Consider the following 12,577-nt stretch of genomic DNA (forward strand, 5'->3'; position numbering starts at 1 on the left):
GACATTTAGATAATAAATGTATGTGTGTGCATGTCTACATAGATGTGCAGTCTATATATATATAGATGCATGTCTGTGTATGTGTGTGTGTGTGTTTGTGTGTGTGTGTGTGTGTGTGTGTGTGTGTGTATCTTTGCTCACTTTTCCAGTCATTTTGTTATGATTTTTTTTTGAAGTGGAAAGGCTGAATCAAAACATGTTCTTCCAGGCATGGTGGTGCACACTTGCAATCTCAGCAACTGGGGAGTCTGAGGCAGGAGGATCACAAGTTCAGTTCAGAGTCAGACTCAACAATTTAGCAAGACCCTTGGCAACTTGATGAAAATCTGTTTCAAACTGAAAAATGAAAAGGACTTGGGATATAGCTCAATGGTAAAGTACCTCTGGGTTCAATTCCTGGTGCAAACAAAACAAAACATGTTCTTACATGTTTAATTTTTGATAGATTTATAGATTGCCCTCTGAAAAGATTGTCCAAATTTGTCTTCTCACCAGAGTGGTAGTGCCTCACTAAGTCCTGCCTACTTCAAATATTAATGTTTGTATGGTACACCACTTTGCATTGCTGGAATAAATCTCCTTGCTTTCCAGTTAATGGTTTAAATAATGTAGCATAATCTGAATTTATTAGATTAGGTATCATCAAGTATTCTAATTATTTTTGATAGCAACAAATTTTCAGACATCTACTTGTCTACCTATTATATATATATATATATTCAAATTATTTTTTTCTTTAGATGTTTAAGTGTTTGTGTGTGTGTGTGTGTGACAGAAAGGCATTAGTTTTTACTAAATAGTATCAAAAACAGAAGATAGTATATAAGAAGACATTTGTAGGGCTGGGGATGTAGCTCAGTGGGAAATTGTTCACCTAGCCTGTGAGGCCCTGGGTGTTATGGGGCGCAACTTAAGAACAGACCGGTCACCACTGAGAAGTCCAAATTTGAGAGTCTTTATTAAGCTGGCCGGCTGACTGTCTTACACAATGCCCCGAAAAAATGGCTGTTGGGAGAACAGCCCCGACCACAGGGTTGTAGAGGTTCTTATACCAAAAATCACATCAATCATAAGTGTCTGTTGCTATGATTTGAAATTACAAACTAACATCACGAGATCATCGACAGAGGGGGAAGTGGGTCAAAATGACCCTTACCTAGGTACAAACTAAAGAATGGTTACTAACATCCACACAATCACCATTCACATGGTACATTGGTTAGGAACAATAGGAATCAAAAGAGAGCAATTTTTCTTTACATAGGAATTGTCATTCTGTATTGTTAAACATGTCACACTAAGGAACTGATGATGGGTACAGAGACAGGTGTTCCCAGATGTTCCCATGGGAGAAACTTATTTCCTCAATAACATGGAGTTTCAGAGCAAAATGGAGTCTGTTTAGTTAATTCCCTTACAGTCTGGCCTATAACATTCTCATGGAGTCAGATCTGTTAGCCCATAACACTGGGTTCAACTTCCCAAACCAAAAAAAAAAAAAAATTAAGTTACACTTGTATAATATAGCTGTAAGAAGTGCCAATATGTATATTTCCATTTAATCCTCACATTGCTGATAGAGTGCTGCTCCTGGCCTGTTTTCATTCAGTGATGTCATGGTGGCAGCTTCAAGTCAACATAGTGGGAGTACTTTTACTGTGGAAATCAGCAAATACTACAAAACTGGGATTTTTGACCTCTGGAGAGCCAGTTCTTAAACATTTATCACCATACCACTACCTTATCCCTGTTTTTCAAGTAAAGAAACAACAAAAGCAAAAACCTGAAAACTGTAAAGCATTGGAATGTTTTTCCCTAGATTATTCAACTACTTAGATGATAAAGTAAATAATCAAACAGTCCTTCTAACTAAAAATACTCTCCCCTACCTAAGTATTTCTCCTCCCCTATGTGTCCTTTTTTTCCCACCTGAACAAATTGGTACAAAGTTGTTTTGTATTGTTTCTACAAAATCCATTATGAATGTTTGCTTAATAGAATTTGCAACTCTGATTGACATTAGAATGTTGGGGGGAAATGTTTCCAAGTTCTGACTTTTAAGTGATTATGATTTTATTCTACCAACAAATTGAATTTTTCCTAAAAGTCTTTTATTTTGGCCCATTTATTTTTTTTTATTAGAGCATTATAGCTATACATAGTAGTTGGGTTCATCTTGACAAAATCTAAAATACATAAATTTGATGTCAGTTCCCATTCCCACACTTTCCTTCCCCTCATCCTCCCCCAATTCTTCCTCTATTCTGTTTGTCTTCCTTTTGCTTATTTATTATTTTTATTGTTATTTTCTACATACTCAAAAGGTGAAATTCCCTGTGGCATATTTATAGATACACATAACATGATAGTGTTAAATTAATTTCATATTTCCTCCCCTTTCCCATCCCTCCTGATCTCCTTCTGCTCTACTTATCTTCCCTATATCTTCATAATATGTGACCCCCACCCCACCACCTTCTTTCCCTTATTTTGCTCTAGCTTCCACATGAGTGAAAACATTCAATCCTTGATTTTCTGAGTCCAGTTTATTTCACCTAGCATGATGTTCTCCATTTGCATCCATTTACCAGCAAATTCCATAATTTTATTCTTTTTTGTGGCTGAGTAAAACCCCATCATGTATGCAAACCACATTTTCTTAATCCATTCATCTATTCATGGGTATCTGGGCTCGTTCCATAATTTGGCTATTATGAATTGTGCTGCTGTGAACGTTGAAATGAGTCTATCACTATAGTATACTGATTTTAGTTTAAGTATTGAGGAGTGGGATAGCTGGGTCAAATGGCAGTTCCTTCCTAGTTTTCTGAGGACTCTCCATACTGCTTTCCAGAGCAGTTGTACAATTCCACCAACAGTGTATCAATGTACCTTTTTACCTGCATCCTCACAGCATTTATTATTTGTATTCATATTGTAGAGTAAGATGAAACCTTAATGTAGTTTTGATTTGCATTTCCATGATTGCTAGAAATGTTGAAAATTTTTCATTTACTTGCTGTCTTTTAGTCTTTTTAAAATCATGATATTGGGTGTGGTGTTTCATACCTATAATTCCAGCAACTTGGGGAGGCTGAGTCAGGTAGATCACAAGTTCAAGGACAGCCTGGGCTACTTAGTGAGATCATTTAAATCTATGTATTTTTTTTTTCTCTTTTTTTTTTTTTTTTTTTTTTTTTTTTTTTTTTTTTTTGCGGTACCGGGGATCGAACTCAGGGACTTGTGCTTGCGAGGCAAGCACTCTACCAGCTGAGCTATCTCCCCAGCCCGAGATCATTTAAATAAGTAAATTCAAATAAATAAATTTAAATAAATAGGACAGGGGTATAATTCAGTGGTAAAGCACCCCTGTGTTCAATCCCAGTATCAAATTAATTAATTAAAAATGTTATTAGACAGTCATTGCATTTCAAAGAAAAGACACTAAGAACTTTAAGAAAGCAGGTCACTAAGAAAAGTTCAGTCAATGCCGCATGATTGGCAGATTAGCAAGGCCACAGTGAGCAGAAGGGAGTATGCTATGCTATGGACACAGGTGTTTATGAGCTTGGGAATATGGAAGGCTGGTAGCAATATACTACAAAGAATTTCACTCTGAATGCTTTTTAGAGTACCGTAGGCTTCAGTTTCTGGATTCATTCTCCATGGCACCTATACTTGACTATACTACTACCTAAAGGACTGCTTTGTTTCTTCAAGCTTCCATTTGCCTTTGACTTTTGACTCCATTTCATTTTTACATTTCCTCTCCTATTTACTTTCCAAGCTTTTCATAAATAATACTGTTGTTTCAGAGTCTCATGGTAAACATGGTCTTCTAATAAATGACTGAGAATGAAAGATTGTATCCTGTTTTTAAGCAATCCTCTCCTTCCTGGATCCAGTCACCATGCTTGCTTTTAAGAACAAAGCTACACTTCTCAGTAGTCTAAATTTTACTTTACAACTTATTTTTTCCCTCTTGAATGAACTATTCTGTATTTATTTCTAGACAACGTCATATAATACTTTTTGTAATACTTCTTTTAAGTAATCACACATATTTAAAATCTGCTTCCCCAAAATGTTAGCCTCTCTGGTGACATTGGCAAATTTCATTAGTGTATTTAATTATGTGTCTCTTTTTTCTAAGTGATTAATAAGACATTAAAAACTGACAAACTCTTATGACCAACAACCCTTCCTAAGTGTTCTTACCCTAACACCCAGGCTTTGAAAAACCACTTTTTAAAATTTGTTCTTTTTAGTCATACTTGACAGTAGAGTATATTTTGAAATATTATACATACGTGGAGTATTCATGAAGTATTCTTGCAGTTGTTCCTGATGTGGAGTTATACTGGTCCTGTATTCTTATATGCTCATAGGAAAGTTATGTCTGATTCATTCTACTATCTTTCCTATTCCCATTCCCCCTCCTTTCCCTTCATTCCCATTTGTCTAATCCAACGTACTTCTGTTCTTCCCTATACCCCCCTTATTGTGTGTTAGCATCCGCACAGAGAGAATATTTGGGCTTTGGTTTTTTGGGGTTGGTGAAACTTTTGGGGGACCACTTGCCAGTCTGTGGTGCAGGTACCCAGGTGGTTACACAGTGATAGTGTGTGACATGGAACTAAGTAACAAGGCTGAAAAATAAATTAAGACCTAATGCATGTAAAAGTTCCATGTGGTGGTGATCAAGGACCTAGGGCCAGGGGAATAACTATATTTTAATTCCTCTGAAACTTTAGACTTCATTCAGTAAAGACACTTAGTGTATAACAAAACTTGCACACCAGTACCTGACTTCTTCCCCAAAACTGCTGAAGCTTTAGAAGTGAACTTGTTAGTCCTAACCTATTTTTGAGTCCTAGTTGGTTCTATAATTATCATTCATAAAATAAAGTTTATAGTGTCACCAAAGCGTTATAAAACTTCACTGAGATAACCTAAGTAGAGGTCTAACACAATGCAGAGTACCTAATACTAAATAAATGGTTGTTATTAATATTAATGGTAAAGTAGCTATAATTTCTGAGCACCTTTGAGAGACTGGCTGCCAAAGATCAGATATGTTGAGTCCTTTGGTAATTTCATTTGAAATCTCAGTGAAATGTTTTGTTTCTGAAGTCTGCCTCTGATTTCAGTTTGGGACCCACCCTGGAACCTGAGGAAGTTGTAAATGAGCTAATGAATGGAATCCTGACTGAGAAGAGGATGGTTTTGGTTCCATCCTTACTAAAGATTTTATATGTCTTTGATAGGTAAGTAACGGTTAAGTTTGTCAGCATTAGAAGTGAACGTTTACCTCTTACATATTTTTAACTCATATTTACAACTCGACACTTGTTGATAAAGTATAATTAGAGTTAAGTTAAAAACAATAGACTCAAAGATTTCATCAATTTTTTTAAAACCACACAAAATTAATCAGAGAAGCAAGATTGGTGTAACTGTTGAGTAAACCAATTGAATCATGTCCTCATGTGTTTATATTTGTTTTGTTTAAGTTGTCTATTTCTAGAAGTCTTGTCTTATTAATTAATGACTATGAAAAAGCATGTTTTAAAGCATTTTCACATAGCAAAATCATAGGACAATGAGATTAAAGAAGACCCTAGTTAGGTTTTAGATATTTATTCACAGATACCTTTACCTTTTATTTTGTGGGAAATCATACTGAAATATAGGAATTGCTGAATGATCTTTTATCATTTTGGAGATCCTTGAGCTTTACTACTTCCAGTGGGGTCTGTGGGCTACCTGCATCAGTATCCCTGAGGAGTTTGTTAGAAATACAGAATCTCCTGATCTCCTGAATGAGAACTTGCTAAGATACCAGATGATTTGTACACATATTAAAATTCCAGAAGCTCTTCTTTGGAGCAGTAGCACTCAACTTTGGAGTTCATTGGAATTCACTTGGGAGGTTTAAACAATGCTGATGCATAGACCTCCTCCTCAAGATCCTGACTCAGTTGGTGTGGAGTGTGGGCCTAGGTTTTAGAGATGTAGCAACTCTATGGAAACCTCTGGCTTAAAGGCTACCTCCTCATGACACACACCCTATCGTGATTCACTCATTGGGAAAACAGTGTGGCAGGGAGGCTGTTCCGGTAACTGGGGGAAAATGAAGAGGAGCCTTGAGTTATCTGGAAGAAGAAACCTCTTGCTGCCTGTGCCTAAGTTCAGGCTTTTCCAAGTTCATGGAGATCAGGCTCACTAGGGAAGTCTATTTAAAAAATAGATTCCTGAATCTTACTTCTAGAAATTTGAATATGGGAGAATTGGGTTGGGATTCAGAAATACATGGACCAGCAGTTGGACCAAAGATTATACTTTGAGAATTAATGATCTAAAATACCAAAAGAATTCAAGATTCAAAGTATAACATGTATCAGTCTTTCTAGCCCCTTCTACTAGAAACCATGGTTAAACATGCCCTGGACATTTAGGTATAAAACTCCAGGTCTTCTTGATGGGAAATGAATGAAAACCTGTTTTTAGCATCATGTGTATCACATTGCATAGAGAAACACTCAAGTGTTATGACCCTTTAGAATGCAACCCTCTGTGAAAAAAAATTTTGCCAAGTTTTCATCCCTGTATCTCCTGTACTTTGAAGAGTGCCTGGCCCATAGAAAGCACTAGTCATTCTAATTCCTAGATCTTTAACATAAACTTTGTACTCTGGAGCTGAATGAAGCTGCGATTGGGACTTGCTGTCAACAGCAACACAGATGAGTTAGTTCAGTTTCTTCCTCTGTGAAATGGAAATATCAGTAAGACTATGAGGCTGAGAAGAGTAAATAAAACATTTAAAGTACTCTGTATACTATAATACACAATAAATGTTATGTGCTGCTATTTACTATTATTATTACAACTACTATTATTATCATTGCCTTAATTTCCCCCTGTGAGGGTTGGCTGTTCAATTTCCAAACCCTATTTTAATGCCATCTGTCAGATCTTTGTATGTCATTACACTGACTTAAAATTCTGTTTCTCTCAAGCCCTTGGGAATGTTACAAGTTCCTAAATAGTCTTTTAACTATATGTTAAGAAATGAGACATGCTACATGACCATCACTGTTTAAGACATTTTTTTTAATCAACACAAGATTGCTCACAGGAACACTTGTGAGATACATATTAATTTTTCCATTTACATGTGAGGAATTTAAACTCCAAGGTCAATTAATTTGTTCCTGGTTATTCTCAAAACAAAGTGCATTATCTGCATTTCCATTTAGCAGTTCTATTTCCCCATTTAGTAGAACATTTAAATAATATTCTGAATTGTAAAGTATAAAATTAGCTTCTATTCTCACTTTTCATTGTCAGAATTCTTTTTTTAACCCTTTAGTATCTCAACTATTCTGTTTTTTGTGCCTCTTCTTAGATATTCTGAAAAATATATTTATTTCAAAATAAATATGTATAAACTTCAAAAATAAGTACATATGTGTGTATATATATGTGTGTATATATATATACACATACAGTGTGTATATACACACACAAACACACACACACATATATATATATATATGTATATGTGTGTGTGTTTGTGTGTGTATTTATAAAAAATATTCAGGTCACTCCTACCCTTTTGAAAAGGAAATGAATGTAATAGGAAAAAAACATATAGTACAAACTCAGAGTTAAAGTTCTTAATCCTGCCTAAAATGAACATGACGTGATTCGGGAGAAATTGAAGTATTTTAAAAGAAGATGTTTTGCAAATGCACTTAATATTTATTTCCTAATTATTTTTATGTGTCTTTTTTTTCTAGGCTTTTACCTCAGCGTTACTGGGAAATTTTAAAACGAAAGATAAATGTTAAGTTTGATGCAGTTGTTGGATATAAAGCAAAAGAACAATAAGCGCCTGGTTTTCTTGAAAACTGATTTACCAGGGTTAAGTTGATTTCATTTAATAATAATAATCAGAACTTTAATATTTTAAACTTCTTTTTCCTAATTATCCTATTTTCTTCAATGTCACCTTTTGGTACCATGGCATACTGACTTATTATTACTTGTTCTTTAGGTAAAAGCTAACTTCATGTAATACGGACATAGACATTAAGAGTTTACCTTATGGAAAATAATGAGAAAAGAACAAAAGCAATTTCATCACAATAATTTTCCAAATTTTGTGACTCATCTAAAAGTTTGCAAAATTTGTACTACAAATGTTTAAGATATCATATTTTTAATTGCACTTAACATGTTTTATAATTCACCTATTTCCTTTTCTATTCTGTATAAAATCAGAAACTTCAAACTCCAAATATAATGAAGGATTATATATCTAGTAGCATTTCACAGTGAATTTATTGATCTTTCAAATGTTTCATCCTATATGTTACCACCCTTTCCTGAGAGACTTCACATTTTAAAGTCAAACATTTCAGCATAAGAAAAGTAGAGATGGATACGTGTTGCAAATTTAAAAGCATCATGGGATTTAAGGCAGAGAATTGGGAGACAGTACTTATAAATGCAATAATAATAAATGGACCAAACATCAACTTTTGTTGTTTTCATCTTTTTGTCTTAAACAGAACATAGCTTAATCTTCAAAGTAAAGAAAAATCAATTATATGATAAAAGGCCTTTCTTTAAAGTGTCTAGAAATCTTGGGTATGAGATCAGACTAAGTTCAGAAACATAAGTAGGGTTGTTGGGTTTCTACTAAAAATACTTTCAGACTGCCTCAGCACACGTACATGATGTACATGTACTTGATCTCTGTATGAGACAGTTCTATTCTGAAAACACAAAAGAACCACTCACTGATCCCTGTGAAATGTAGCAGATGAGCAAATTTTAAGCTCAGAAATTTCAAGGTGACAAATTTTTATCCAGATTCTAAACAGAAAATGTAACATGTACCAAGTGCTAACACATGACTTATCTTATTCAACAAGTCATCTCATCAGCGTTACTGCAGATTATAAGAATCATGGTAATCTGTGTAAGGCAAGTTGTGCTATGGATTCTACAAGATTTCTCAGAAGACATTGTTCCACATTACATTTCTCCCTGTTTTCCATCATTTACCTTATTCTAATACACAGAATTGAAATATAATTGCCATTGAACTACATTCTGCACTTAGTTGATGCATATACAGTAAGCTTCTAACTCACTTAGGAATAGATTTGTTGATTAAGTTATACCTGCACAAGCTTGCCTGCTAGTGAAGTAAACTAAGAGAAAGCCGTTAGGAAACCAGTAAGATCAGTTAGCATACACCAAGGTATACTGAAAACATTTCCCTTTTCCCAATAAACATGTTTTGGCTCCTAAAACACTCATCAGAAATTACCTGGATGAACTTTAACATTAACCATTATGAGAAATAAGTATCCTTCTTTGGATATTATATGACAGAATGGTAGTCCATTCCCATTTATGGAATGTTAACCAGGCACAGTTTGACATTTAATCCCATGGCAATCCTGTGCAGTAGGATTATTAGAAGGACTTGAACTAGCTGTGGACGTGGCAGTGAACATAGAAACCCAGAAAAGGAGCCTTTGATTCTGAAGCCCTACTCTGCAGAAAAGAAATAATTTGTTGATGGAGGTTCTATATTTTGTTCTCTGCATTTTTAAAAAAGCTTGTTCTAATTTACCAGCATTAAGCAATTACTCCTGAGACTCAAAGTCTGAAAACATTTAAATGTTATTTGAATGAAGTTAAGCCCTACTTGAAATCTATCTCTCAATGGTTAGATGAGAAAATCCATCCAAGTCATCACTATTTACTTCTAAGGGTCACACCCAAAGAGGCTGTTGTCATTGGTTAGACTGAGAAAGACTCCAAGTTGGCAACAGTCATGATACTCCTGTCTTATGCTAAGGTGTCCTTTGACAGTCACAGCTCTCTTTGCAGTCAGAAACCCAGCTCCCTGGACAAACCACAAGGCCTTTCTTTGAGCCCTTGGCATCATTCTGAGGCCCTAGTACAGGACGGCTAGGACTCACTGGCCTCTTTCCTTTCCCAGGCTTTCCCACCTCACTATCTCCAGGACACCATTCTTACTTGACAGAAATTAGTCTTTTTACTGTAAATGGGGATTAGAAAGAGTAGAAGATCTAAAACTAACCCTTAGAACATCTTCAACACCAACTTGACTGGTGACTAAATGGTGAAATTTTATTGTGAAGAAGGGAAACAATTATCAAGAACCAAATGTGCTTTCTTTGACAATTCTGTGTGGTAGACACCCTTATCCTCATTTTATAATTACTCTATCCCCGAGAAGTTTAAACAACCTACCTAAAATTCTGCAACCAATTAGAAATAAAACTCAGGATAGATCCGCAGGCTTCTATCAGAGAACCTCAGTGGAATTCTCAAGAGAGTTAAATAATTGTTCTAAACACTCTCTACTTCTGACGCCGTCCAGCAGAGTCAATTTGGTGCGGTAGACAAACGAGTAGCAAGGCTCTTGAATTCGGAAACGGTTTATTGGTGATTCAGGAAACGTGGGAACACCGGCACTCCAGGAGAGCCAGCTTATATCCCCTCCAGGAGGTGAAGGGTAGGGCTGACGCCAATTATGGGAAGATTAGGTGAGGAGCTAGCTGCCCAATCATGGTAAAGGTCAAAAACCAGCAGGCAGGAGCAGGAGCACTAGGGAACACCTGTGCCCGCGGGTTATGTCCGTGGACTTAATTGAATACGGCCAATGATAAATCACCTGTGTGTGCTTATGTTAATCAACCTCCTCACCACCGAAGTGATCAAAACAACCTCTGGCTGGCTGCCAGGCGCCATCTTGGCATAGTCCGCATGGCATAGCCCCCAACATACTTCCATTTACCCAAACTTTCCTTGGAATTCAAACAATATTTTGAAACCAGCAAATAGAAATCTACAGTGGTAACAAACTATTCAACCATTTTAAGATGGAATAAATGCTATCATGCAGAAGCCCATTATTCCTCCTGAAAGAGACCCAGCCTGGCCTATTCCTATTATCACCACAGTCTAAAGTTTCCTGAAATCAAAATAAATACAAATAAGCATTGGGAGAGTGTTAACTCACTCTGGACACTAAATTCTTCCCCAAAGTAGATAGGAATTTTCACTTGACTTGAGCACCAATCTGACTTTTACAAAAAGTTGGTTTTTGTTTTGATATCTAGGATGACTAGGTCAAGCCCAGATTCAGGGAGATGTATCTTTTATTTACACAGTCTTTCCTACAATTTCAGGGGGCCTCATGCTGCAGAACAAGCCCTGGGCAATCTCATGCAAGCTAGCCATTACTGAATTTACAGTTCCTCGTCCACAAAAGGATTAAATTAAACTGCATAATCTATATCATCTCCAGTTCCAGTTAAATGAATGTCTTCAACTCAACATATGCAAAGTTTAGCAGCTTCTATACCTCATCTGTGTTTCCTAACAGACAATGGCACTTGTCCAAAGTGCCCAAACCAAACGCCTGGAAAAAACAAAACAAAACAATACACAGGACCGTCCTATGCTTTGTAAGAGGTTGCAGCATCCCTGACCTCTACCCACTAGATGCAGTAGCACACCTGATTTATGACAATCGAAAATCTCTCCAGATATGCCTGTGTGTAGCCTGTAGCACAAAAGCAACCCTAATTCAGAAACTTGTTACAAGCTGGGGCTTCAGAATCAGACTTTCTGGGCTTAAATTCTCACCCCACCTCTTACTAGCTATGTGACTGTCAACGAGTTACTTTTTTTTGCCCTACATATCAATTCCTCACTTATACAATACAGATTTTAATGGTTTCTACCTCAAACATATCTTGTGAGGATTAAATAAATGGGTATGCAAAGTCCTTAAATAGTCCCTGGCATATGGTCTGTGCCTAATAAATTCAGCCCATTATTATTACTATTATTTGATTTCTGTAAGCATTCCAAAGAGTGGGAAGAACTCCTGTTCATCAATAGATGAATGGTATAGTACATAAATAGTGGAATATTATTCTGCTTTTTAAATGAAGGAAACTTTCTACTCTGGAGGCTGAGACAAGAGGATCTTAAGTTTGAGGCCAACCTGGGCAACTTAGCAAGCTACTTGCAAAGCCATTTCATATATATGCCCTCTTGTCTGATCATTATAACTGCCTTGTGGGAGGGAAGATTGACATTGTGATGTGTGGAAAAGATCTGTGTTGGGTAAAGCAGGCTTTATTTTATCTCTATTTTCCAAATAAGGAAACTGTAACAGAGAAAATAAATGAGATTGCCCAAAGTCACACATATGTAACATAAAGTTTACCATTTTAACCATTTTAAAATGTACAGTTCAAGGGCATTAAGTGCATACCTGTTGCTGTACAACTATTGCCATCACCCACCTTCAGAGTTTCCACCATCCCAAACAAACTGTAACACCCCATGCCTCCTACGTGCATCCCTTAGCCACCACTGTGCTGCTTTCCGTCTCTATATACTCAACTACTCCATGCTTTTTCATTTATAGATGCTTTCTATAAATGAAATCATACAAAGTTTGTACTTTTATGTCTAGCTTATGTGACTTGGCATAATGTCCTTGAGGTTCCTC

The 12,577-nt window shown here is 36.1% G+C and overlaps 1 protein-coding gene across 1 annotated transcript in view; it reads left to right on the plus strand.

Annotated features, from left to right (window-relative positions):
- HSD17B11 (hydroxysteroid 17-beta dehydrogenase 11) overlaps positions 1-8,543 on the plus strand; it is a 30,180-nt gene extending 21,637 nt beyond the window's left edge. Inside the window, exons 6-7 of the mRNA XM_079153337.1 lie at positions 5,151-5,267; positions 7,803-8,543. Coding sequence (XP_079009463.1) covers positions 5,151-5,267; positions 7,803-7,893 — 208 coding nt within the window. The 3' untranslated portion in view covers positions 7,894-8,543. The remainder of the gene's footprint in view (positions 1-5,150; positions 5,268-7,802) is intronic.
- Positions 8,544-12,577: the final 4,034 nt, after the last annotated feature.

This window comes from Sciurus vulgaris (genome assembly GCF_902686455.1).
Source record: "Sciurus vulgaris genome assembly, chromosome: 9".
In the NCBI taxonomy this organism is placed as follows: domain Eukaryota; kingdom Metazoa; phylum Chordata; class Mammalia; order Rodentia; family Sciuridae; genus Sciurus; species Sciurus vulgaris.